The sequence below is a fragment of the Tursiops truncatus genome, chromosome 7 (assembly GCF_011762595.2).
Source record: "Tursiops truncatus isolate mTurTru1 chromosome 7, mTurTru1.mat.Y, whole genome shotgun sequence".
Lineage (NCBI taxonomy): Eukaryota > Metazoa > Chordata > Mammalia > Artiodactyla > Delphinidae > Tursiops > Tursiops truncatus.
In genome coordinates this window covers 88,670,180-88,697,611 of record NC_047040.1, presented here as the reverse complement: position 1 = coordinate 88,697,611, position 27,432 = coordinate 88,670,180, and the positions used below count along the sequence as shown (strand labels likewise).

At 35.8% G+C, this 27,432-nt stretch overlaps 1 protein-coding gene across 1 annotated transcript in view; it reads right to left on the bottom strand.

The window, feature by feature from the left end:
• The window catches only part of LRP1B (LDL receptor related protein 1B), a 1,432,692-nt gene that overhangs the window by 507,223 nt on the left and 898,037 nt on the right, over window positions 1-27,432 (bottom strand). The window contains exons 33-35 of the mRNA XM_073806959.1: window positions 18,402-18,542; window positions 6,799-6,924; window positions 5,608-5,739 (exon numbers count right to left, since the gene is read on the bottom strand). Of these exons, the coding sequence (XP_073663060.1) occupies window positions 5,608-5,739; window positions 6,799-6,924; window positions 18,402-18,542 (399 nt within the window). The remainder of the gene's footprint in view (window positions 1-5,607; window positions 5,740-6,798; window positions 6,925-18,401; window positions 18,543-27,432) is intronic.

The following is a 27,432-nucleotide window of genomic DNA, read 5'->3' as shown; positions in this document are numbered from 1 at the left end:
GCTGAAAATCCTGAGCAGCTAGAAAGAAATATAGCAGAATAGAGTGACTCAGGAGAGGGAAAAAGAAAGGTGCCCAAAAAGAGTGGATGTACTTCATGGGAATAAGTACAAAGCTGGTGTTGGGACCTTTCATTTTCTTGAGGAGTGCTAACTGCCTGGGAAAGAAATTTCAAGAGACTTCATGGTTCTTTCAATAGCAGAGAATAATACATCCCAAATAAGTTGACCAAAGTTTTCATGATAGTAGGTCATCGCTGTGCATTTTCTGGAGCTTTTGGTTTCAGGTAGCCTATTGAGGGATCCAGATGACTAACAGAAGCTTGCTTTGTTTTGCTTTGTATTTTATGTTTTGAGTTCAGACATTATCCAAAAAGGATACGTGAAATATTTCCCATAATTTGTTTGACCTATAATGACTTATTCTATGCGTGGTTATATTCGTTTCCTCGTGATGTTGGTAAGTTTTTGTTTTCTTGTGGCAGTTAATACTTTACATCCCGAAAGATTTACTGGACTTGACCATCTACAAATACATACAAACTGTTCTCATGAGTTGAAAATATAGTCTTGAAACAAATCTGAAATGACAACACAAAGTAGTATCTGTTCACTGTCACAAGAACAGAAAGAAATTGAACCAGCCCTAAAAATTCACTTTGTAGCCAAGGAAATGGTTTCCATAAAATTGAAAAAATGTCTCAAAGCAACAGTATTGTATTTCTTAAGCTATTGCTGTTACTGACATAAAAAGAATTCTTTCTATAATTCTTCTTCGGCCTTGGTTGGTGACAGAGTGGTTATTAGAAAAAAATTGTAAACAGCTCTTTTCTAAGCCTCCAGGCATAATAAAAAAGAGACTCTCACTTGAGTGTCACCTGCTTCAATTATTAGATGGGTTTAAAGCAATATGATTCAGTACATAAATCAAAATAAAGCATGATCTTTTACCAGTACAAATTTGCAGAAGTGCCATGTAGTTTCATCAAGTAATGCCAACAATGGTCTAAATAAAATTGCGTTTAAGTGGTTACAAAGGCAAGATGGCATAGTGTAAAGAATTAAAAGTAGGACACTCCATTACCATGCAGCCCTTGATCTCTCTGGGTTCCTTATCTGTAACATGAGGAAATGCCACTAGATTGTGTCAAATGTTCCTTCTAACATTCAAAGATATATGCAAATGTTGTGGAACTATTGAGGAGAAAATCTTTCATGTAAATAGGTGATATTCAACCGTGTAAATATGGCAACAGAATTTTGTCACATATTCTCCTTCAGGGTTGTTGCAGTTTTTTTTCAATAGACTATTTTTTACAGCAGTTTTAGATTCACAGCAAATTTGAGCAGGAGTCCCCATATACCCTTTCCTTTCCTACACTCACAGCCTCCTCCACTATCAACATCTCTTACCAGAGTGGTACATTTGTTACAAGTAATGAACCTACACTGACATGTCCATAGTTTATATTAGGATCTATAATTTACGTTAGGGTTGAGTCTTAGTGTTTTACAGTCTATGGATTTGAACAGATGTATAATGTTAAATGTTCCTTCAGTTTTTATATTGTCTTAATAGCCAGATCACTGTGTGATGCTGTAAAAAGGCATTAGAATATTCCCCATAGTGAGTGTAAAGCAATGACATCCAAATAATGGTACTTTGATGCTCTCTTTAAAAAAGAAAAAAAATTCCCATAGATTATCCATTCATGCATTACCTCAGAAACTATTCCTAGTTTATCTTTGTCCCCCATAGCAACTTAGCTGTGATGTACTACTCCTAGCAGATAGTAATCAACATTTGTTAACACTGAGTTGGATAACTCCAATTTGGACAAAAGAGATAAAAGATGAAAAAAGCATATAAGCTGGAAAAGTTCAGTCAATCACCATTCTCTGAGTAGAATTTCCTCTAGTTAAGTAATATCCTATTATGTGATTATTGTGAAAAAGTCATAAATACCCCCAAGGTGTGGGTGGCGGAACTGAATAGAGCATTACTTACTGGAGATCATATTACTAACTGGAGCAGTGAGCTTTATTTTGAAGGCTTTTCCCCTAACTAAAATATATCTTTTAAAACATCAAATGCAGTATTCATTCATCAGGAGGAATATCACCCAGCAGGCCAGGATTTTCAAAGCTTAGTATTTTTTTTTCCAGTGGAATGGGACTTTTCCAGTGAAGTGATAAGTATGCTTTGAACATTTAAAAAGAACCACAGGGTCTTCTTTCTTCTGTGGATAGTATCCAGAATTGCTTCATCTGGTGAAAGAAATCCTTTCACTGCAGAAAACTTTAATTCATTACAACCAAAACCCAGCAAGATTCAGATCTGTTGTGAAATGTACAGGTTTGAGCATATATTTATCCCTGAGAATTGTGGTAGTGAATTGGTATTATAGAAATTATGATAGCTATACCTAACAAGTGATCCTCCTTCACACCATTTCCTTATTATGTTTAGAATAAGGGACAACTGTGCTCTTTCATTTTGTCATCCTTACCTTTGATTGATCCTAAAAGTAGAGATTATGTCCTGAAGTGAATGCAGTTAATGAAAGAAGAGGAAATAGAATGTCTGCAAAGGGAACTAGTAGAGGAAGAACATATAATCAGGTTATAAAGGTCTTGAAAAAAAAAATAGGGGGTGATGTATCAAAAATTTTCTCTATCTCTCTGGAGCAATTCATTATTTTCCTTCCTTCCTCCCTAAAGCAGCTTCATTCAATCAAGTCACAGAGCTTGTATGTGGTCTACAATGCTATTATGAATCAAGTTGCTGACATTCTTATGCTCACATATTTTCATAAAATGCAATTATTAAAAGATCAGACTGTATAGTAGATGGAAGCACAAATGTACGTGGAGACATGGTTGAAAACTCTTGATACTACTGCCAACACCACCATCATCATTAGTGTTTCAGTTGGTTTACTGTCTGCTAGTCTCCTAGGTTTACATTTAATGACTTTAAATATCTGCTCTACAGACTATTCATTATCATCATTAGTAGTAATAAGTTCATTTTCACTAGAGGCGTTTACTAATGTGCTCTTTCTGTCCTCAAGAAGTTAAGAAACAACTATATGCAGATAACTGAATAGAAAAAATACTATCAGTCAAAGAACAGAAAACAAAATCTTTGCTAACTGGGAGCTTAAACATAGCTTGCAGAATATGTTTGTAAATATATATCACATATGCTAATTTCTACAATTTATTACTTTCCATTATTAGGTATTGTTAGTATTTTCTGAGCACTCATGTATATCAAGCACTGTGCCAAACATTTACAGACATCGATCTAAATATCCCCCAAAGTGAGGAAACTGAGCCTCAGAAAAATTAAGTAATTTACCCAAGGTCATAGAACTAGTAAGTGGTTAAACTGGTTTTAGAATCCAAGTTGTCTGATGCAAAAGTTTGGTCTCGTCCCACTGTATGTTTTACTGGCCCCTAGGTCTCTGGCCCTCTTAGATTTCAAAGCAAGTTTTATCTTGCTATTTTCTGATTAACAGTAGAAATTTTAATAGACTCTTAAACATTCTAATTTCACATGACTATTCCATATGCCTATATCCTTTTGCATTTAGAAGAAATTGATTTTCCAAAAACAATTCCTTTCTAGGAATGTAATTTTAAAATATGGCAGGTATAATATGAAAAATACAAAGTTTTAACTAATAAGTAGTAATTGCTCCATGGAAAAACTATTTTGATACAAAATATGTTTGTTATAAAATATTAGTAATTACTAAGGATTTAGAAACAGGGAGAGTACTATTCTTTGCAAATAAAATTATCTGCTCTCATGGCACATTATATGAAACTTAACCATTTCAGGGCCAACATACAAACCTTGGAAAGGGAATCCAACTCATGCAAATAATAAGTTTGCCCTTAAGGAACAAGAGATTTACAAATGATCTAATCAGGACATTTGACCAAATGGCTTATTTGATATTTGTATTTGGAAATTTATCAAATACTTTCAAAAATCATTATGTAGTCTTTAAAAGAATCAACTATGTGATACCGGCTAAAACAAGGGACTGTGTGTACATAGTAAAAATATATACACATATATAAATACACCCTTTTCAAGAAGTTCAAGTTTTTCTTAGTTTTGCACCTATTAAATCCTATATAATAAAATTCTACAGAATAACATGTACGTGAATAAGAGGCAGGGTGGATTACGCATGGTAGGGTAGTGAGCCTTCCACAAAAAATGAGGTTGGATCAAAGAGCTTTGTTTGATCAAAAATCACACTAATTTTGGCAAAATTTACATAATGCTCAATAAACTATGCTATATTTCTTCTATACTTCCTTTTGGAAAAAGCCATTTTAAAAAACATAGGAAATTTCCCTCTTTGTGATTCCAAATATTCGGTGCAAATAATTTTCTTAAGAAAAGTCATCTTTGAACCATTTGTAAAAATCCCCAGTAATTCACTGATTTGTAGCCAAAAATTCATTAACACGTGATTGAACAAAATGTGTTAGAGCCGAGGGAAATAATAGGCTTACTACCAGAAGCCCATGTGCTGCTGTTTAAATATTTTTTTAAAGATTATAGATCAAAGAACGAATTTTTTTAACATCTGACAAAATTGTCTTTACATATATAAAAAATATACTGGGAACATGCAGTACATCTTCAACACCAAAACATTAACTCAGGAAGCATATGATTTAGTTGGATGAGAGATGGAGAAATGTGTTTTTATAAATTTAATCCTTCAAGTGTAGAATAATAAATATGAATATTAATGAAAGAAGTATACCCAATGCTTATGCTATATCTGAAGTTAGCAATTAGAACAAAAAATTTATTTCCTTCAATAAATTTAACAGTTTCTACCATCAATTCCCAACCACACAAATTCTTTTTTTTTTAGCCTTGCCGTGCAGTTTGTGGAATCTCAGTTCTCCAACCAAGGACTGAACCTGGGCCATGGCAGTGAAAGCGCTGAATCCTAACCACTAGACCACGAGGGAACTCCCCCCAGATCACACACTGGTGTTAGCCACAAAAAAAGGACAGTGTCCAATCTGCTTTCTTTCACTGTTTGCTAAAACAAGAAGATAAGGTAAAATCTGACTCTGAAATGATAGCTACTGTATTCAAAAGTAAAAAGAATGGTTTAGCATTTATAATTGTTTCCATTATTTGGATTTCATTTGCTATTACCTGTATTAGAATAGATAACCACATCCTGGAAAATAATTTAAATAAGATTATGTTTAAGTAAATAATAAATCAAAATGCTTTATTTTTAATATTTATAGTTGGATAAAAGTAAAAGTGTCATCTGAAAGATAAAAAAAGATAGAAATACAAATGAAGAAACCAAATGCCAATCATGGCATTTTAATGTACTTGCAATTCAAATGTTATATGTTAGAAAAATGCTGCTTCATTTTTTTCAGACAAAACCTATTTATAACAATTTGTGTTAGGCTTAAAAATTCATTTCTGATTTGCTTTCTTATTCCTCATCTTGACTATCAGAGTACAGATGGAAAGGTTATATTTCCATCATGTTTAATAAATCAAGTGAAAATATTATACATAAATTATGAATAAAAGCTATTTACCTGCATGGAAATCTATTCCCACAGCAAATGAAGTTCCTGATATAGGCATCAAGGCATCCATTTTGTCACTTGGTTCCAGAGGTATTCCCCTGATTCCTTCATGAACAGAGTACATAAGAAATGACTCTATACCTAAATTTAAAAGGAAACAAAAACAAAATGAATATATAACATTAAAATCATTCCATTAGCAGGAGGTGGGTATCAAGATGGCAGAGTAGAAAGACCCCAAACTCACCTCCTCCCATGGGCATGCCAAAATTACAACTACTTACAGAGCAATTATCTATGAGAACAATCTGAAGATTAGCAGAAAAGGTTTTCCACACCTACAGATATAAAGAAGGAGCCACGATGACATGGGTAGGAGGGGCAGAGACATGGTCTAGTCAGGACACAAACACACTCCCAGGTCAGTGACCCACAAACAGGAGAGAAGTCACAACCACAGAGGTCCTCTCTGAGGAGTGAGGGGTCTGAACCCCACACAGGGCTCCCAGCCCAAGGATCCTACACTGGAAAGACAAAGCCCCAGAAAGTTGGGCTTTGAAAATCAGCTGGACTTGTTTTGGAGAGATATATTGGAAACAGAGGCTTCTCTCTTAAAGAGTGCACACAAAATCTCACATATTCCAAGTCCCAGCACAGAGACAATAGTTGGAAAGGTGCCCAGGTCAGATCCACTTGCTGATCTTGGAGAGCCTTCTGAGAGGCAAGAGGCAATTGGGAAGCCCCCTGGGGACTGACAGGCTGGCAGCAGCCACTTTTGGGATCTCGGGATCCTTTTCAAACTAGTCCAAAAAAATTCAAGAGGAAGAACACCTCCAAATTCATTCTATGGGGACAGCATCACCCTAATTCCAAAACCAGACAAAGATGCCACAAGAAAATAAAACAACAGGCCAATATCACTGATGAGCACAGAGGTGAAAATCCTCAACAAATATTAGCAAACTGACTTAACAATACATTAAAAGGATCATACATCATGATCCAATGTTATTTCTGCCAGGGATGCAAGGATGGTTCAATATCCATAAACCAATCAAAGTGGTACACCACACTAACAAAATAAAGGATAAAAAATTATATGATAATCTCAGTAGACACAGATAAAGCTGACTTTGGTTGCCTAAAATCTGTATGGATGAAGTAAATGCATCAGAACTAAGATTTTTCAAAACCTCATACCTCGACATGACATGCGGTTCTTTTGGAGATAATATCCAACTGTACACATGCAAGTCCTTGTAGTTTCAGATGTTGGTAAACAAAGCTGAGAACATCCACCATTATTTAGTTGGCAGGAATTGCTGCCTGCAAAGTAGGAAAACAAACAGAAGAAACATAAAAATCAAAAAAACTAAAGAAAGTATAATTCAATATCAGTAATTTGAAGAAATATTTATGCTATTATTAATTTATAAATGTAGCTGTTTCATATTGGTATCATATTTTATTCCCTCAAATAATTTGAAGTAGCAGATTATGGTTGAAGTTTCTCCTTCCAAAAAAGCACTGCATAGTGATTACAGGCAACAGTACTATACTCAATTTATAGAAACAATTTAACTTTGAATACAATTTGAATACAAGTCAAAGTTGCTAAGAGATTAGATCTTAATTGTTCCCACCACAAAAAAGAAATGATAATTATGTGATGTAACAGATAGCATTATGGTGGTAATCATATTGCCATATATAAAGTATCAAATCAACATATTATACATCTTAACCAACATTATCTATCAATTATATCTCAATAAAAATACATTTACAATAAATAAATAATTTTTTTGTAAAATAAGATACATGAGAGGATTCATAGTTATAGAAGAGCAAAAGGAAATTGGTGTGCCGTGAATATGGTCATAGATCTTTGTAATATTTTAAGGTCACAGAAACAAGGAAATCTCTTTTCTGACTTCTAAATTTCACTTCAACTCTACAGTTACTTCCTTTTCAAGAACACTTTATCCAAATGTATCAAATAAATAGTTGTTAATTTATATTACTGACTCAACTCAAAGATTATACCATTGAAAGTAAGGAGGTACATATATACATATATGTATAATTGATTTTTTAAAAGCAAGGAACTAAAATTTGCCATTCCAAGGAACATAATTCTTCAAAAATAGATTTAAAACACACCCATAATAGTAATCTAATTAACTGGCATATTAATTTGCCTTATTCCTGTGAGGTAGCAATGACAAATATTAGGTAATCACAGGTCGGAATTCTATAAAGATGGTCCATTAAATTTACTAGGCCCAATGTGCTAATTAAAGCTGGTAACATAAAGTTAAGTAATTTACAATCTTATCCATCAAGTTCATTAAATATCCCAGTTTTACAACATTTTTATTATTCTAGGACATGCAATGCCATTTACTGGATGTTCAAACTCTGATACAAAGTACAGTAAATCTAGTGAGAATTACAAAGCATTATGAAAGCTATATATCAATAGTGCTCTATGGAAAATTCAAAATACCAATGCAGCTCATTATTTCTAATCTCCTGAATTCAAGATAGTCTGATGGGATTTAATTGTTCAATCAAACCTGTCACAAGTTCTGTCATTTTTGCAGTGTGAAATAGTCTCAACTGGGGAGATTTCTCAACAGGAGATCTACCACATTCTATGCTCATTTCTTATACCTGGCAGTTGCTCTTATGTAGGTCCACATACTAAGATTTGAGTTGCCCTGAACTTCTGAAATGATTACCTTTATCTCATGTATAAACTAATGGAGATTCATTGATTGATTCCCTTTTTTCCAAGCTGACTTACAATACAAAGATGAATGTTCAGCTCTATGATTATTTTAATAATGAGACAATTGTAGTTATGGATCTACAGTAATTCCATACTGACCATGTATGTATTTCATTTTATAGAAAGCATGTGAATGTACATTAATGCAATGCCAATCTATAGAGATATGCATTTGGATATAAATTTACTTCAACTACCACTAAAGACTGGAAAGCTGGCAAGAGATTGACAAGTGATACTTGTCTATAAAGTTTGAAAAAACACCAAACAGACAGTAGGGGAAACAAGGGAATTGAAGAAGTAAAGAAAAACGGATTGGAGTTGATTTATAAAAACAAGAGAAAATAAGGCATTATATAACCTTGATAATATCCAAAATACATGAAAAAAAGAAGAAAAAGGAGATCCTGGGACTGTGCATTTTTAAACATAATAGTAATAATTATTTTTTATAAATAATAAAATTAACTATGTTAATGTTGTACAACAATAACACAATCCATGTATCATTTGTTTAGTCTCTAAGGGAAAATGATGGTGAAAGAGAAAAGGCAAAAAAATAAAACACATCATTATTTTAATAAGTATCTTTGCCTATTAAATATACATTTGATGTAGGAAAAATATAGAGAGATTTTTAAAGTAATAATTTAGGTAGTGAATATCTAGCAGGTTAGAAATACTGGTTTGGCTTAATATTTTGTAATGATATTGATGTTCAAACCTCATTCCTAAATTCTCTAGTGGAAATAGAAAGTCCACTTGACTAATGAGAAGTCTCAGCTCTCCAGTGATCTGTGTCAAAAATGATAAATGAAGTAGCTAATTGTACTTTGAAATCCAAAGTGGTAGTAATGTTAACACCTTAAATAGTCCTAAATTGCTCATATTTCATACTAATGAAGCTTTTAAGCTACCTGCTATGATTCTGTTAATGGGACTGTCTTTAATACAGATGCTTTTATCAGCATATTCTTCCAGTAAAAACAGTATTTTCACTGCATTTTAAGCTTAGTCATATTATACCATAAATTTCTAAGTACTAGAGGGCCCTGTCAGGTAATACTTTCACAGTGCATAGAAGCTACAACTCTACCTATAGAATCAAATCCTTAAAAGATGAGAGGGGGAGGGGACGAGGGGAAGATGGCGGAAGAGTAAGACGCGGAGATCACCTTCCTCCCCACAGATACACCAGAAATACATCTACACGTGGAACAACTCTTACAGAACACCTACTGAACGCTGGCAGAAGACCTCGGATCTCCCAAAAGGCAAGAAACCCCCCACGTACCTCAGTAGGGCAAAAGAAAAAAATAAACAGAGACAAAAGGATAGGGACGGGACCTGCACTAGTGGGAGGGAGCTGTGAAGGAGGAAAGGTTTCCATACACTAGGAAGCCCCTTCGCGGGTGGAGGCTGCGGGTGGTGGAGGGGGAAGCTTCGGAGCCTCAGAGGAGAGCACAGCAACATGGGTGCGGAGGGCAAAGCGGATAGATTCCCGCACAGAGGATCAGGGCAGACCAGCACTCACCAGCCCGAGAGGCTTGTCTGCTCACTCACCAGGACGGGCGGGGCTGGGAGCTGAGGCTCGGGCTTTGGTCGGAGCGCCGGAAGAGGACTGGGGTTGGCGGCATGAACACAGCCTGAAGGGGTTAGTGCACCACGGGTAGCCGGGAGGGAGTCCGGGAAAAGGTCTGGAGCTGCCGAAGAGGCAAGAGACTTTTTCTTCCCTCTTTGTTTCCTGGTGCGCGAGGAGAGGGAATACGAGCACTGCTTAAAGGAGCTCCAGAGACGGGCGTGAGCCGCGGCTAAAAGTGCGGACCCGAGAGGCAGGCATGAGACGCTAAGGCTGCTGCTGCCGCCACCAAGAAGCCTGTGTGCAAGCACAGGTCACTCTCCACACCTCCCCTCCCGGGAGTCTGTGCAGCCCGCCACTGCCAGGGTCCCACATGATCCAGGGACAACTTCCCCGGGAGAACGCACGGCGCCTCAGGCTGATGCAACGTCACGCCGGCCTCTGCCGCCGCAGGCCCGCCCCGCACTCCGTGCCCCTCCCTCCCCCGGCCTGAGTGAGCCAGAGTCCACGAAGCAGCCGCTCCTTTAACCCCGTCCTGTCTGAGCGAAAAACAAACGCCCTCCGGTGACATACATGCACAGGCGGGGCCAAATCCAAAGCTGAGACCCTGGGAGCTGTGAGAACAAAGAAGAGAAAGGGAAATCTCTCCCAGCAGCCTCAGAAGCAGCGGATTAAAGCTCCACAATCAACTTCATGTACCCTGCAACTGTGGAATACATGAATAGACAACGAATCATCCCACATTGAGGAGCTGGACTTCAAGCACAAGATTTATGACTTTTTCCCCTTTTCCTCTTTTTGTGAGTGTGTATGTGTATGCTTCTGTATGAGATTTTGTCTGTATAGTTTTGCTTCCACCATTTGTCCTAAGGTTCTATCCGTCCTTTTTTTAAAATTTTTTTAATAATTATTTTTAATTTAATAACTTTATTATTTTTTAACTTATTTTATTTTACTTTATCTTCTTTCTTTTTTCCTTCCTATCCTCCTTCCTTCCTTCCACCATCCCTCCCTCCCTCCTTTCTTTCTTTCTTCCTTCCTTCCTTCCCTCCTTTCTTTCTTTCCTTCTTTCTTCCTATTTCTACTAATTCTTTCTCTCTACTTTTTCTCCCTTTTATTCTGAGCCGTGTGGATGAAAGGCTCTTGGTGCTGCAGCCAGGAGTCAGGGCTATGCCTCTGAGGCGGGAGAGCCAACTTCAAGACACTGGTCCACAAGAGACGTCCCACCTCCACATAACATCAAACGGCGAAAATCTCCCAGAGATCTCCATCTCAACGCCAGCACCCAGCTTCACTCAACGACCAGCAAATTACAGTGCTGGACACCCTATGCCAAACAACTAGCAAAACAGGAACACAACCCCACCCATTAGCAGAGAGGCTGCCTAAAATCAAAGTAAGTCCACAGAAACCCCAAAACACACCACCAGACATGGACCTGCCCACCAGAGAGACAAGATCCAGCCTCATCCACCAGAACACAGGCACTAGTCCCCTCCACCAGGAAGCCTACACAGCCCACTGAACCAACCTTAGCCACTGGGGACAGACACCAAAAACAATGGGAACTATGAACCTGCAGCCTGCAAAAAGAAGACCCCAAACACAGTAAGATAAGCAAAATGAGAAGACAGAAAAAAACACCGCAGATGATGGAGCAAGATAAAAACCCACCAGACCTAACAAATGAAGAGGAAATAGGCAGTCTACCTGAAAAAGAATTCAGAATAATGATAGTAAAGATGATCCAAAATCTTGGAAATAAAATAGACAAAATGCAAGAAACATTTAACAAGGACCTAGAAGAACTAAAGATGAAACAACGATGAACAACACAATAAATGAAATGAAAAATACTCTAGATGGGATCAATAGCAGAATAACTGAGGCAGAAGAATGGATAAGTGACCTGGAAGATAAAATAGTGGAAATAACTACTGCAGAGCAGAATAAAGAAAAAAGAATGCAAAGAACTGAGGACAGTCTCAGAGACCTCTGGGACAACATTAAACACAACAACATTTGAATTATAGGGGTTTCAGAAAAAGAAGAGAAAAAGAAAGGGACTGAGAAAATATTTGAAGAGATTATAGTTGAAAACTTCCCTAATAAGGGAAAGGAAATAGTTAATCAAGTCCAGGAAGCACAGAGCGTCCCATACAGGATACATCCAAGGAGAAATACGCCAAGACACATATTAATCAAACTGTCAAAAATTAAATACAAAGCAAGCATATTAAAAGCAGCAAGGGAAAAACAACAAATAACACAAAAGGGAATCCCCATAAGGTTAAAAGCTGATCTTTCAGCAGAAACTCTGCAAGCCAGAAGGGAGTGGCAGAGCATATTTAAAGTGATGAAGGAGAAAAACCTGCAGCCAAGATTACTCTACCCAGCAAGGATCTCATTCAGATTTGATGGAGAAATTAAAACCTTTAAAGAAAAGCAAAAGCTGAGAGAGTTCAGCACCACCAAACCAGCTGTACAACAAATGCTAAAGGATCTTCTCTAGGCAAGAAACACAAGAGAAGGAAAAGACCTACAATAACGAACCCAAAACAATTTAGAAAATGGGAATAGGAACATGCATATCAATAATTACCTTAAATGTAAATGGACTAAATGCTCCCACCAAAAGACACAGATTGGCTGAATGGATACAAAAACATGACCCATATATATGCTGTCTACAAGAGACCCACTTCAGACCTAGAGACACATACAGACTGAAAGTAAGGGGATGGAAAAAGATATTCCATGCAAATGGAAAGCAAAAGAAAGCTGGAGTAGCAATTTTCATATCAGACAAAATAGACTTTAAAATAAAGACCATTAGAAGAGACAAAGAAGGACACTACATAATGATCAAGGGATTGATCCAAGAAGAAGATATAACAATTGTAAATATTTATGCACCCAACATAAGAGCACCTCAATACATAAGGCAAATACTAACAGCCATAAAATGGGAAATCGACAGTAACACATTCATAATAGGGGACTTTAACACCCCACTTTCACCAATGGACAGATCATCCAAAACGAAAATAAATAAGGAAACACAAGCTTTAAATGATACATTAAACAAGATGGACTTAATTGATGTTTATAGGACACTTCATCCAAAAACAACAGAATACACATTTTTCTCAAGTGCTCATGGAACATTCTCCAGGATAGATCATATCTTGGGTCACAAATCAAGCCTTGGTAAATTTAAGAAAATTGAAATTGTATCAAGTATCTTTTCCGACCAAAACACTATGAGACTAGATATCAATTACAGGAAAAGATCTGTAAAAAATACAAACACATGGAGGCTAAACAGTATACTAGTTAATAACGAAGTGATCATTGAAGAAATCAAAGAGGAAATCAAAAAATACCTAGAAACAAATGACAATGGAGACACGATGATCCAAAACCTACGGGATGCAGCGAAAACAGTTCTAAGAGGGAAGTTTATAGCAATACAAGCCCACCTTAAGAAACAGGAAACATCTCGAATAAACAACCTAAACTTGCACCTAAAGCAATTAGAGAAAGAAGAACAAAAAAACCCAAAGTTAGCAGAAGGAAAGAAATCCTAAAAATCAGATCAGAAATAAATGAAAAAGAAATGAAGGAAATGATAGCAAAAATCAATAAAACTAAAAGCTGGTTCTTTGAGAAGATAAACAAAATAGATTAACCATTAGCCAGACTCATCAAGAAAAAAAGGGAGAAGACTCAAATCAATAGAATTAGAAATGAAAAAGGAGAAGTAACAACTGACACTGCAGAAATACAAAAGATCATGAGAGATTACTACAAGCAACACTATGCCAATAAAATGGACAACCTGGAAGAAATGGACAAATTCTTAGAAATGCACAACCTGCAAAGAGTGAATCAGAAAGAAATAGAAAATATAAACAGACCAATCACAAGCACTGAAATTGAAACTGTGATTAAAAATCTTCCAACAAACAAAAGCCCAGTACCAGATGGCTTCACAGGCGAATTCTATCAAACATTTAGAGAAGAGCTAACATCTATCCTTCTAAAACTATTCCAAAATACAGGAGAGGGAGGAACACTCTCAAATTCATTCTACGAGGCCACCATCACCTTGATACCAAAACCAGACAAGGATGTCACAAAGAAAACTACAGGCCAATATCACTGATGAACATAGATGCCAAAATCCTCAACAAAATACTAGCAAACAGAATCCAACAGCACATTAAAAGGATCATACACCATGATCAAGTGGGGTTTATCCAGGAATGCAAGGGTTCTTCAATATACGCAAATCAATCAATGTGATAAACCATATTAACAAATTGAAGGAGAAAAACCATATGATATCTCAATAGATGCAGAGAAAGCTTTTGACAAAATTCAACACCCATTTATGATAAAAACTCTGCAGAAAGTAGGGAACTTTCCTCAACATAATAAAGGCCATATATGACAAACCCACAGCCAACATCATCCTCAATGGTGAAAAACTGAAAGCATTTCCACTAACATCAGGAACAAGACAAGGTTGCCCACTCTCACCACTCTTATTCAACATAGTTTTGGAAGGTTTCACCACAGCAATCAGAGAAGAAAAGGAAATAAAAGGAATCCAAATCGGAAAAGAAGAAGTAAAGCTGTCACTGTTTGCAGATGACATGATACTATACATAGAGAATCCTAAAGATGCTGCCAGAAAACTACTAGAGCTAATCAATGAATTTGGTAAGGTTGCATGATACAAAATTAATGCACAGAAATCTCTTGCATTCCTATACATTAATGATGAAAAATCTGAAAGTGAAATCAAGAAAACACTCCCATTTATCACTGCAACAAAAAGAATAAAATATCTAGGTATAAACCTACCTAAAAAGACAAAAAAACCTGTATGCAGAAAATTATAAGACACTGATGAAAGAAATTAAAGATGATACAAATAGATGGAGAGATATACCATGTTCTTGGATTGGAAGAATCAACACTGTGAAAATGACTCTACTACCCAAAGCAATCTACAGATTGAATGCAATCCCTATCAAACTACCACTGGCATTTTTTACATACCTAGAACAAAAAAATTCACAATCTATATGGAAAGACAAAAGACCCCGAATAGCCAAAGCAATCTTGAGAACGAAAAACGGAGCTGGAGGAATCAGGCTCCCGGACTTCAGAGTATACTACAAAGCTACAGTAGTCAAGACAGTACGGTATTGGCACAAAAACAGAAATATAGATTAATGGAACAGGATAGAAAGCCCAGAGATAAACCCACGCACATATGGTCACCTTATCTTTGATAAAGGAGGCAGGGATGTACAGTGGAGAAAGGACAGCCTCTTCAATAAGTGGTGCTGGGAAAACTGGACAGGTACACGTAAAAGTATGAGGTTAGATCACTCCCTAACACCATACACAAAAATAAGCTCAAAATGGATTAAAGACGTAAATGTAAGGCCAGAAACTACCAAACTCTTAGAGGAAAACATAGGCAGAACACTCTGTGACATAAATCACAGCAAGATCTTTTGACCCACCTCCTAGAGAAATGGAAATAAAAACAAAAATAAACAAATGGGATCTTATGGAACTTCAAAGCTTTTGCATAGCAAAGGAAACCATAAATAAGACCAAAAGACAGCCCTCAGAATGGGAGAAAATATTTGCAAATGAAGCAACTGACAAAGGATTAATCTCCAAAATTTACAAGCAGCTCATGCAGCTCAATAACAAAAAAGCAAACAACTCAATCCAAAAATGGGCAGAAGACCTAAATAGACATTTCTCCAAAGGAAATATACAGACTGTCAACAAACACATGAAAGAATGCTCAACGTCATTAATTATTAGAGAAATGTAAATCAAAACTACAATGAGATATCATCTCACACCAGTCAGAATGGCCATCATCAAAAAATCTAGAAACAATAAATGCTGGAGAGGGTGTGGAGAAATGGGAACACTCTTGCACTGCTGGTGGGAATGTGAATTGGTACAGCCACTATGGAGAACAGTATGGAGGTTCCTTAAAAAATTACAAATTGAACTACCATATGACCCAGCAATCCCACTACTGGGCATATACCCTGAGAAAACCATAATTCAAAAAGAGTCATGTCCCAAAATGTTCATTGCAGCTCTATTTACAATAGCCCAGAGATGGAAACAACCTAAGTGCCCATCATTGGATGAATGGATAAAGAAGATGTGGCACATATATACAATGGAATATTACTCAGCCATAAAAAGAAATGAAATTGAGCTATTTGTAATGAGGTGGATAGATCTAGAGTCTGTCATACAGAGTGAAGTAAGTCAGAAAGAGAAAGACAAATACCATATGCTAACACATATATGTAGAATTTAAGAGAAAAAAAATGTCATGAAGAACCTAGGGGTAAGACAGGAATAAAGACACAGACCTACTAGAGAACGGACTTGAGGATATGGGGAGGAGGAAGGGTGAGCTTTGACAAAGCGAGAGAGAGGCATGGACATGTATACACTACCAAACGTAAGGTAGATAGCTAGTGGGAAGCAGCCGCGTAGCACAGGGAGATCAGCTCGGTGCTTTGTGACCGCCTGGAGGGGTGGGATAGGGAGGGTGGGAGGGAGGGAGACGCAAGAGGGAAGAGATACGGGAACATATGTATATGTATAACAAATTCACTTTGTTATAAAGCAGAAACTAACACACCATTGTAAAGCAATTATACCCCAATAAAGATGTTAAAAAAAAAAAAAGAAAGAATCATGGATAGTGCCCTATGCTACGAAAAAAAAAAAAAGATGAGGGGGATCTTGTTAAAATGAACAATGTGAGACAAGCATAATACAATGAATTTTTCTTCCAAGAAACTATTGGAACTGTACCTACAAAAATTCAATGTATTATATTAATTTACAATTTCAAAGTATGTGTTTGTTCACATTTTGAAGGAATAAATATAGATTTCAAAAAATGTTTGGAAATATAATCTCTCTCTAACTTGTGTTTTATAATGTGTATTTTCAGATATAATCTCATTCAGTATAGACTATGAACTAAAGTTTATTATAGTACTGTAAGTTTTTATACTTAACAAACAGATTGTATTGAAATCCACAAAAGTGCCATATTTTATTTATTGAGTGCCAGTATTTTATTCCCAGTTAAATAATCTATTTTCCATGACTTGAATGCCAGTAAAATTATTTATTTTGATATAGAAAATTTTCTATTAAGTAATTCCTAGTGAAAACTCTCCTGTTCCTTATTATAGACAATGACCTAATATATATATATATATATCTATATATATATCTATATATCAGAGAATAAGTACAGATTTTGTGCCTAAGAGTTTGGGTGTCAATGTCTTCTCAACCATGAATGGATCCCAGTAATCAGTTCAGATGGTTTTACAACGCAATTCTTTTCTCTTAAAAATATTTTCTTTTCCTGAAAAAGAAATATTTCCTGCTGCTCCTGGCAAGAAAGGATTCCAGACTGAAATTTGACCCATGCTTTTTTCAGAAAAGGTAACCATGAATCTGGTCTTCACTTTGTCTCCGGCTGTGCAGGAATGGCTCTCAATTGGTATCTCCAATAAATTCTGCCTGCTTGATTGCTGTCACCTGTCTTCAGAATTAGTGATCCCTTTGGTTCACTATTATCTCTACTCTTATCTGCTTTGATCTACATGCCCAAATCCTTTAGATAAAAATCCTTTTAAGTTTTCTTGATATTTTTTTCCTAAGCAGAAAAATATATGAAGAAAAGGATTTCACGGCAGAGATTTAAATAAGATAGTAGAATATAGAAGAATATTTTTTCTAGGAAGGGAGTTCTGCTAATGTCATGGATCAGGAACCAAAAACGAAGAAAAGACTAGCAGGTGTAGGGCTGTACTGGCTGGCATCTCTGATCTAATTGCCATTTGGGCAATGTGACAAGTCCACGTACGTAAACCATCTGTTAGTTCTCTCACTCCATTTCACTGCACACCATTTGGACAAGCAAAAACAAAAACGCAAAATGCTTAGAGCCAAACAATGAAGTGCTTTTGGTTATGAAATTCTTGCATCAACATAGTCCATTTGAAGTCCCCTAGTTCATTCTGTTTCTGGCATAATTATACATTGAATATATTTTACTGAGATTTTTTCCTTATTCTTATATTTTTAAATCAAGAACAAAATAAGACCTCTTTGAAGACCTGAAAAATTAAGATTCCTTGGGCAGCTTTGCTAATGTTTTGAAAGCTCATTATATACCTTATGCTAAAGGCATTCCTTCTACAGTATTAAGCAGCATTTGCCACCCCCTTTTTTTTTACTAGAAGAAAAATAGGGAACTTCAATTTTTGACTTGAGAAAATAATATGAAAAAAGAGAACATTATATATTCAAAAGGCGGCACAAATGCATTACTGTGTGACTTACCTTGCTGTGCTTCTTTATCATACACTTTCATATGAACGACCCCAGAAGTCTTATTTCTTAGAACAGTGGGGTTTCTTCCATCTCTTTTGCTGCAGGTTCCCAGCTGAGCTAAGTTTTGGTCTGCCCACCACAGTTTCTTATCTATAAAAATGAAAAGTTATTTTTATGAAAAAGATAATCATCTTATTAAATAATAATAAAGAACTATTAAACTCTAGTGCTTTCTGATTTCTTTTGTTAAATTCCCAAACCCTGTTTCTATGAGAAACAGCAAAATCATTTTTACTTCTTTTTTTAATGTTTTTTTAAAAATATTTTTAATTTAATTTTTTATACAGCAGGTTCTTATTAGTCATCAATTTTATACACATCAGTGTATAAGGTCAATCTCAATCACCCAATTCATCACACCACCCCCACCCCCCACCGTGGCTTTCCCCTCGATGTCCATAAGTTTGTTCTCTACATCTGTCTCAACTTCTGTCCTGCAAACCGGTTCATCTGTACCATTTGTCTAGGTTCCACATACATGAATTAATATGCGATATTTGTTTTCCTCTTTCTGACTTACTTCACTCTGTATGACAGTCTCTACATCCATCCACATCTCAACAAATGACCCAATTTCATTCCTTTTTATGGCTGAGTAATATTCCATTATATATATGTACCACATCTTCTTTATCCATTCATCTGTTGATGGGCATTTAGGTTGCTTCCATGACTTGGCTATTGTAAACAGTGCGGCAATGAACATTGGGGTGCATGTGTCTTTTTGAATTATGGTTTTCTCTGGGTATATGCCCAGTAGTGGGATTGCTGTACCTATGGTAATTCTATTTTTAGTTTTTTAAGGAACCTCCATACTGTTCTCCATAGTGGCTGCATCAATTTACATTCTCACCAACAGTGCCAAGAGGGTTCCCTTTTCTCCACACCCTCTCCAGCATTTGTTCTTTGCAGATTTTCTGATGATGCCCATTCTAACTGGAGTGAGGTAATACCTCATTGTAGTTTGATTTGCATTTCTCTAATAATTAGTGATTTGGAGCAGCTTTACATGTGTTTCTTGGCCATCTGTATGTCTTCTTTGGAGAAATATCTATTTAGGGCTTCTTCCCATTTTTGGATTCGGTTGTTTGTTTATTTAATATTGAGCTGCATGAGCTGTTTATATATTTTGGAGATTAATCCTTTGTCCGTTGATTCATTTGCAAATATTTTCTCCCATTCTGAGGGTTGTCTTTTCGTTTTGTTTATGGTTTCCTTTGCTGTGCAAAAGCTTTTAAGTTTCATTAGGTCCCATTTGTTTATTTTTGGTTTTATTTCCATTGCTCTAGGAGGTGAATCAAAAGAGATCTTGCTGCGATTTATGTCAGAGTGTTCTTCCTATGTTTTCCTCTAAGAGTTTTATAGTGTCCAGTCTTATATTTAGGTCTCTAATCCATTTTGAGTTTATTTTTGTGTATGGTGTTAGGGAGTGTTCTAATTTCATTCTTTGAAATGTAGCTGTCCAGTTTTCCCAGCACCACTAATTGAAGACACTGTCTTTTCTCCATTGTATATCCTTGCCTCCTTTGTCATACAGTAGTTGACCATAGGTGCATGGGTTTATCTTTGAGCTTTCTATCTTGTTCCATTGATCTATGTTTCTGTTTTTGTGCCAGTACTATATTGTCTTGATTACTTTGCTTTGTAGTATAGTCTGAAGTCAGATTCCTCCAGCTCCATTTTTTTCCCTCAAGACTGCTTTGGCTATTCAGGGTCTTTTCTGTCTCCATACAAATTTTAAGATTTTTTGTTCTAGTTCTGTAAAAAATGCCACTGGTAATTTGATAGAGATTGCATTGAATCTGTAGATTTCTTTGGGTAGTATAGTCATTTTCACAAAATTGATTCTTCCAATCCAAGAACATGGTATATCTCTCCATCTGTTGGTATCATCTTTAATTTCTTTCATCAGTGTCTTATAGTTTTCTGCATACAGTTCTTTTGTCTCCCTAGGTAGGTCTATTCCTACATATTTTATTCTTTTCATTGCAGTGGTAAATGGGAGTGTTTCCTTAATTTCTCTTTCAAATTTTTCATCATTAGTGTATAGGAATGCAAGAGATTTCTGTGCATTAATTTTGTATCATGCAACCTTACCAAATTCATTGATTAGCTCTAGTAGTTTTCTGGTAGCATTTTTAGGATGCTCTATGTATAGTATCATGTCATCTGCAAACAGTGACAGTTTTACTTCTTCTTTTCCAATTTGGATGCCTTTTATTTCTTTTTCTTCTCTGATTGCCGTGGCCAGGACTTCCAAAACTATGTTGAATAATAGTGGTGAGAGTGGACATCCTTGTCTTGTTCCTGATCTTAGAGGAAATGCTTTCAGTTTTTCAACATTGAGAATGATGTTTGCTGTGGGTTTGTCGTATATGGCCTTTATTATGTTGAGGTAGGTTCCCTCTATGCCCACTTTCTGCAGAGTTTTTATCATAAATGGGTGTTGAATTTTGTCAAAAGCTTTTTCTGCATTTATTGAGATGATCATATGGTTTTTATTCTTCAATTTGTTAATATGGTGTATCACATTGATTGATTTGCATATATTGAGGAATCCGTGCATCCCTGGGATAAATCCCACTCGATCATGGTGTCTGATGCTTTTAATGTGTTGTTGAATTCTGTTTGCTAGTATTTTGTTGAGCATTTTGCATCTATATTCATCAATGATATTGGTCTGTAATTTTCTTTTTTTGTAGTATCTTTGTCTGCTTTTGGTATCAGGTTGATGGTGGCCTCATAGAATGAGTTTGGGAGTGTTCCTTCCTCTGCAATTTTTTGGAAGAGTTTGAGAAGGATGGGTGTTAGCTCTTTTCTAAATGTTTGATAGAATTCACCTGTGAAGCCATCTGGTCCTGGACTTTTGTTTGTTGGAAGATTTTTTTTTTTTTTTTTTTTTTTTTTGCGGTATGCGGGCCTCTCACTGTTTTGGCCTCTCCCGTTGCGGAGCACAGGCTCCGGATGCACAGGCTCAGCAACCATGGCTCACAGGCCTAGCCGCTCCATGGCATGTGGGATCTTCCCGGACCGGGGCATGAACCTGTGTCCCCTGCATCGGCAGGGGACTCTCAACCACTGCACCACCAAGGAAGCCCTTGCTGGAAGATTTTTAAACACAGTTTCAATTTCATTACTTGTGATTGGTCTGTCCATATTTTCTATTTCTTTCTGGTTAAGTCTTGGAAGGTTATACCTTTTGAAGAATTTGTCCATTTCTTCCAGGTTGTCCATTTTATTGGCATAGAGTTGCTTGTAGTAGTCTCTTAGGATGCTTTGTATTTCTGCGGTGTCCATTATAAGTTCTCCTTTTTCATTTCTAATTGTATTGATTTGAATCCTCTCCCTCTTTTCTTGATGAGTCTGGTTAATGGTTTATCAATTTTGTTTATCTTCTCAAAGAACCAGCTTTTAGTTTTATTGATCTTGCTATTGTTTTCTTTGTTCCTATTTCATTTATTTCTGCTCTGATCTCTAGGATTTCTTTCCTTCTGCTAACCTTGGATTTTGTTTGTTCTTCTTTCTCTAGTTCCTTTAGGTGTAAGATTAGATTATTTGAGATTTTTCTTGTTTCTTGAGGCAGGCTTGTAGAGCTATAAACTTCCCTCTTGGAACTGCTTTTGCTGCATCCCATAGGTTTTGGATCATTGTGTTTCCATTGTTATTTGTCTCTATGTATTTTTTGATTTCCTCTTTGATTTCTTCAGTGATCTCTTGGTTATTTAGTAACGTATTGTTTAGCCTCCATGTGTTTGTGTTTTTTACCTTTTTTTCCCTGTAATTTAATTCTAGTCTCATAGCATTGTGGTCAGAAAAGATGCTTGATATGATTTCAATTTTCTTAAATTTTCTGAGGCTTGATTTGTGACCCAAGATGTGATCTATCCTGGAGAATGTTGCGTGTGCACTTGAGAAGAAAGTATAATCTGCTGTTTTTGGATGGAATGTCCTATAAATATGAATTAAATCTACCTGGTCTGTTGTGTCATTTAAAGCTTCTGTTTCCTTTGTTATTTTCATTTTGGATGATCTGTCCATTGGTGTAAGTGAGCTGTTAAAGTCCCTCACTATTACTGTGTTACTGTCGATTTTCTCTTTTATAGCTGTTAGTACTTGCCTTATGTATTGAGGTGCTCCTATGTTGGGTGCATATATATTTATCATTTTTATATCTTCTTCTTGTATTGATCCCTTGATCATTATGTAGTGTCCTTCCTTATCTCTTGTAACATTCTTTATTTTAAAGTCTATTTTATCTGATACGAGTATTGCTACTCCAGCTTTCTTTTCATTTCCATTTGCATGAACTATCTTTTTCCATCCCCTCACTTTCAGTGTGTATGTGTCCCTAGGTCTGAAGTGGGTCTCTTGTAGACAGCATATAGATGGGTCTTGTTTTTGTATCCATTCAGCAAGCCTGTGTCTTTTGGTTGGAGCATTTAATCCATTCACTTTTAAGGTAATTATCCATGTGTATGTTCCTATGACCATTTTCTTAATTGTTTTGTGTTTGTTTTTGTAGGTCCTTTTCTTCTCTTGTGTTCCCCACTTAGGGAAGTTCCTTTAGCATTTGTTGTAGAGCTGGTTTGGTGGTGCTGAATTCTCTTAGCTTTTGCTTCTCTGTAAAGCTCTTGATTTCTCCATCGAATCTGAATGACATCCTCTTAGGCTGTCTTCATTTCTTTTCATTCGTTTTTCTTTATTGTGTTTTGCAGCAGTGAATTCCATCATTCTGTCTTCCAGGTCACTTATCCATTCTTCTGCCTCAGTTATTCTGCTATTGATTCATTCTAGTGTAGTTTTCATTTCAGTTATTGTATTATTCATCTCTCTTTGTTTGTTCTTTAATTCTTCTAGGTCTTTGTTAAACGTTTCTTGCATCTTCTCGATTTTGCCTCCATTCTTTTTCTGAGGTCCTGGATCATCTTCACTATCATTATTCTGAATTCTTTTTCTGGAAGGTGACCTATCTCCACTTCATTTAGTTGTTCTTCTGGGGTTTTGTCTTGTTCCTTCATCTGGTACATAGCCCTCTGCCTTTTCATCTTGTCTATCTTTCTGTGAATGTGGTTTTTGTTCCATAGGCTGCTGCAGGATTGTAGTTCTTCTTGCTTCTGCTGTCTGCCCTCTCCATTTTTACTTTTAAAAATATAACCCATAGTACATTCTATTGTTTAAATTTTCCTCTTCTCTCTCCAATTAGAGATACTTGACTTAACTTTTCTTTTTCTTAAAAACCACGATATAAATAAAAGTATATTTCAAATTAATATGGAATACAGAGTTTATTATTTTCAATCTGAACCATGATCATAGTAGTATTGTGCTATATCTCTAAATGAACAGCAAAATCCAACAAGATATCTGAACAAGTATAAAAAGGACTGTTCTCTAAGTTTTGTTTCAAGTGTGTAAGCTTTTAATCATTTGCACTCTCCATTACTGGATTCTTCACATTTATAGTAACATATTTTTTATAGTTTATGCTTCTTTCTCCGAAATTTTATAAATGTGCACTATTAACTTGTATTGAGTGTTCATTTGGTAGCAGAGACTCTGAAATGTGCCACAGATAGAAAATAGTCCAGTAGCCAGAATTCTAGTAAAATTTCACATTATTATACTATGTCAAACTGTCATAGCAAAGCTATAAGGATGCTGCTATCATTTTTCATTTCATAGATGAAGATTCTGAGATTCAAAGAGATTATTGTAATCAAATATACATATATGGCCTGTCTGTAAAACTAGTGTTCTTTCAAAGTCTCCATGCTGAGTGCATTAAAAAATTTAACATAATGAAATAAGTTTAAATAAAAATCATAATTTTAAAGGTTTTGAACAATTTAGACTTTTCAACAAGCATCTAACTTAATGGCAACTGAGACCACATCAATTTCAACCTAGAAGATACACATTAATAATAACCATCCCTTTCTAAATCTACTTTTGTGCAATGCACAGTTCTAAACACTATAGATTAATTCAGTTAATCTTCACAATTCTATAAAGTACGTACTACTATTATTAAACCATCTTACAGTTAAGAACACTGAAGCAAAGAGAGGTTAAGTGGTTTTTCCTGGATCACAGAATGAATAGTGGCTCCAGGTTACGAACCAAGCACTGATTTTAGAGTCCATGGCATAAATCTCATTTCTACACTGTCTCCTTCCATAGATGGATAGAGTTTAGTCTTCTTTCTCTTGACATATAGATATGGAACTTAGATTATGATGGTGAAGTTGAGTAGCTAATTCATTTATGTTTTTATTTACACTCACAAATTTATTTTTAGGAACAGAGAAGTTCTCTGTGAAAAGGGCAGAGACTTTGTAAGAGACTCTTTTGAAAGGTGTATGGCACAGTATAGTGGATTGAGCACGTGTTTCCACTTCTGTTTCTTCTACTAACCCACTGCAACAGAAATACAAAAACATAAAACAGAATAAACCCACAGTGAATCCACATAATAAACAAGAGAATGACAGGCATATAAACAAAGTGTACAAGATGGTCAGTGTATGGAAACAGGAAAAAGGCAGATAAAGTTGTAACCTAGAATGTGATTTTAAAAAGGCTACGGAGGAATGGAAGACATCTCTTTCCACAGAACTCTAGATGACCTTGCTTTTAGCTTGGAAATAACAGAGTGAAGTGCAAACAAAGGTTAAAAATAGGGTGATTAAGTCAAGATATTTTTATATGTTATACTACCTACCATCACAATGTCCCCCACCCTTTGCCCTAAGTTTACGGATGGCTAATGGCTGATAGAAAGTCTCAAATAACTACATAAGCAAAGCTCTTTTTTAAGATAGTGAAAAATCGGGGATATTAAGGCTGGTGCCCTGCAATAAGGTTCTTTTCATTCTGACCTTTGGGGAACCCAAATCCTGACCTTCTAAAGCAAAACCTGCAAACTCCCTCCTACAAGACATCTTCATGCCATGCACCTATCTGTGCCTTCAGCAGAAAGCTTCATGTGTTAAATCTCTAAATGTAATGCAGTATGTGTTCAAAGCTATGCAGAGCTCCCAGGAAGAGATCCCCCTGCAAGGAAGATACCAAGTGAAAAGAGTTTTATTTTCATAAAGATAGAGGAAACCAGGATAGATCACCCAGTCCTTTCTTAAATGTCATGGGAAACAAGGATATTAAGTTCAATGAGGAAAATTAGCAGAGTGGAAAGTAAACGCTAAGATAAAACATAGAGATGCAAAATGAATAATTCAGAAAATATCTTTTAAATCATCATATATTCAAGTACATATCTCATTCTAGAAAAGTTAAAGATCATTTTAAAAAGTAATATTTAGAGAATAAAACAGGACTCAGAGATTAAAAAGTATTTCTAAATAAAAATATTTTTAATAGAATGGCTAGAAAATGTGGTTGAGGAAATCTTCCATAATAAAGAAGAAAAAGACAAACAGAAAATACGATAGAAAAGCAAAGAAATAAAATGTCAGTCTACAAAGTCCAAAAGCTGTACTTGGAATCATTGGATTCTTCACCTCCATGCAGTCACAGGAAAAAAAAAAAAAGAAGAAGAAAAATTCCAGTTTTACTTAAAAATGTCCTTAATTGACCAGTAAAAAGTATCAATTTTGTTAAATCTTAACTCTTCAGTCCAGGCCTTTTTAATATTCTGAGTGACAAAATCAAGAGTGTTCAGAAAGCACTTCTGGTGCATAGTGAAGTATGACTGTGTGGAACAAATGTACTTATGAGATGGCTTGAACTGCAGGAAGAATGTGCTACTTTTTTCACAGAATATCATTTTATCCTTGAAAGAATGTCTTACAATGTATGGCTATTCAGACTTAGGTATTTGGCAGATATTTTCTCAAAAAAAAAAAAAAAGATGGAGAACAAAGTTAGAAGACTGACAATACCAAACTTTGAGACTTATTATAAAGCTACAGTAATTGAGACAGTGTGGTATTGTTGAAAGAATAAGTTTTCTTTATAGAGCCTATGCTCTAGTGAGGGAGACAGACAAGAAATAAACAAATAGAAAAGACATCATTAAAATTCCTATAAATCAACAGCAAATAAATAAATAACTTGATTGAAAATGGGCAAAGGACTTAAATAATCATTTCTCCAAAGAAGACATGCAAACAGCCAACAGGTATATGAAATAGGTATATAAAAAGAAGCTCAACATCATTAATCATCAGAGAAATGCAAATCAAAACCACAATGAGATATCACTTCACACCTGGCTATCATAAAAAAAAAAAAAACATAACAATGCTGGCAAGGATGCAAGGATATGGAGAAATTGAAACTCTTGTACACTGTTGCTAGGAATGTAAAATGGCACAGCCATTTTTGAAAAGGGTATGGAGATTACTCAAAAAATTAAAAATAGACTACAGTATGACCTAGCAATTCCAGTTCTGGGTATATATACAAAATAATTGAATTCAAAATCTTGAAGAGATATTAACACTCCAATGTTCACTGCAGCATTATTCATAATAGCAAAGGTATGGAAACAACCTAAATGTCCATCAAAAGATGAATGGATCAATAAAATGTGGTATATATATATATATACAATGGAATATCATTCAGCCTTAAAAAAGAGGAAAATATTCTGGTGGGGGATGCTGATAACAGGCAAGGCTACACATGTGTAGGGATAGGAGAATGTAGGAAATCTCTGTATTTTTGTGTCAATTTTGCTGTGAACCTAAAACTGCTCTAACAAAATAAAGTCTTCTACAAAGAGGGAATTTTGCCATATGCAACAACATGGATGAACCTTGAGGAAATGATGTAAGATTAGCCAGTCGTAGAAGGATAACTATTGTATGATTCCACTCACATGAAGTATCTAAAATAGTCAAACTCACAGTAACAGAGAGTAGAATAGTGGTTGCCAGGGCCTGAGGGAGGGGGCAAAATGGGGGAGTCGCTGTCCAGCAGGTATAAAGTTTCAGCTATAGAAAATGAATAAGTTCTAGAG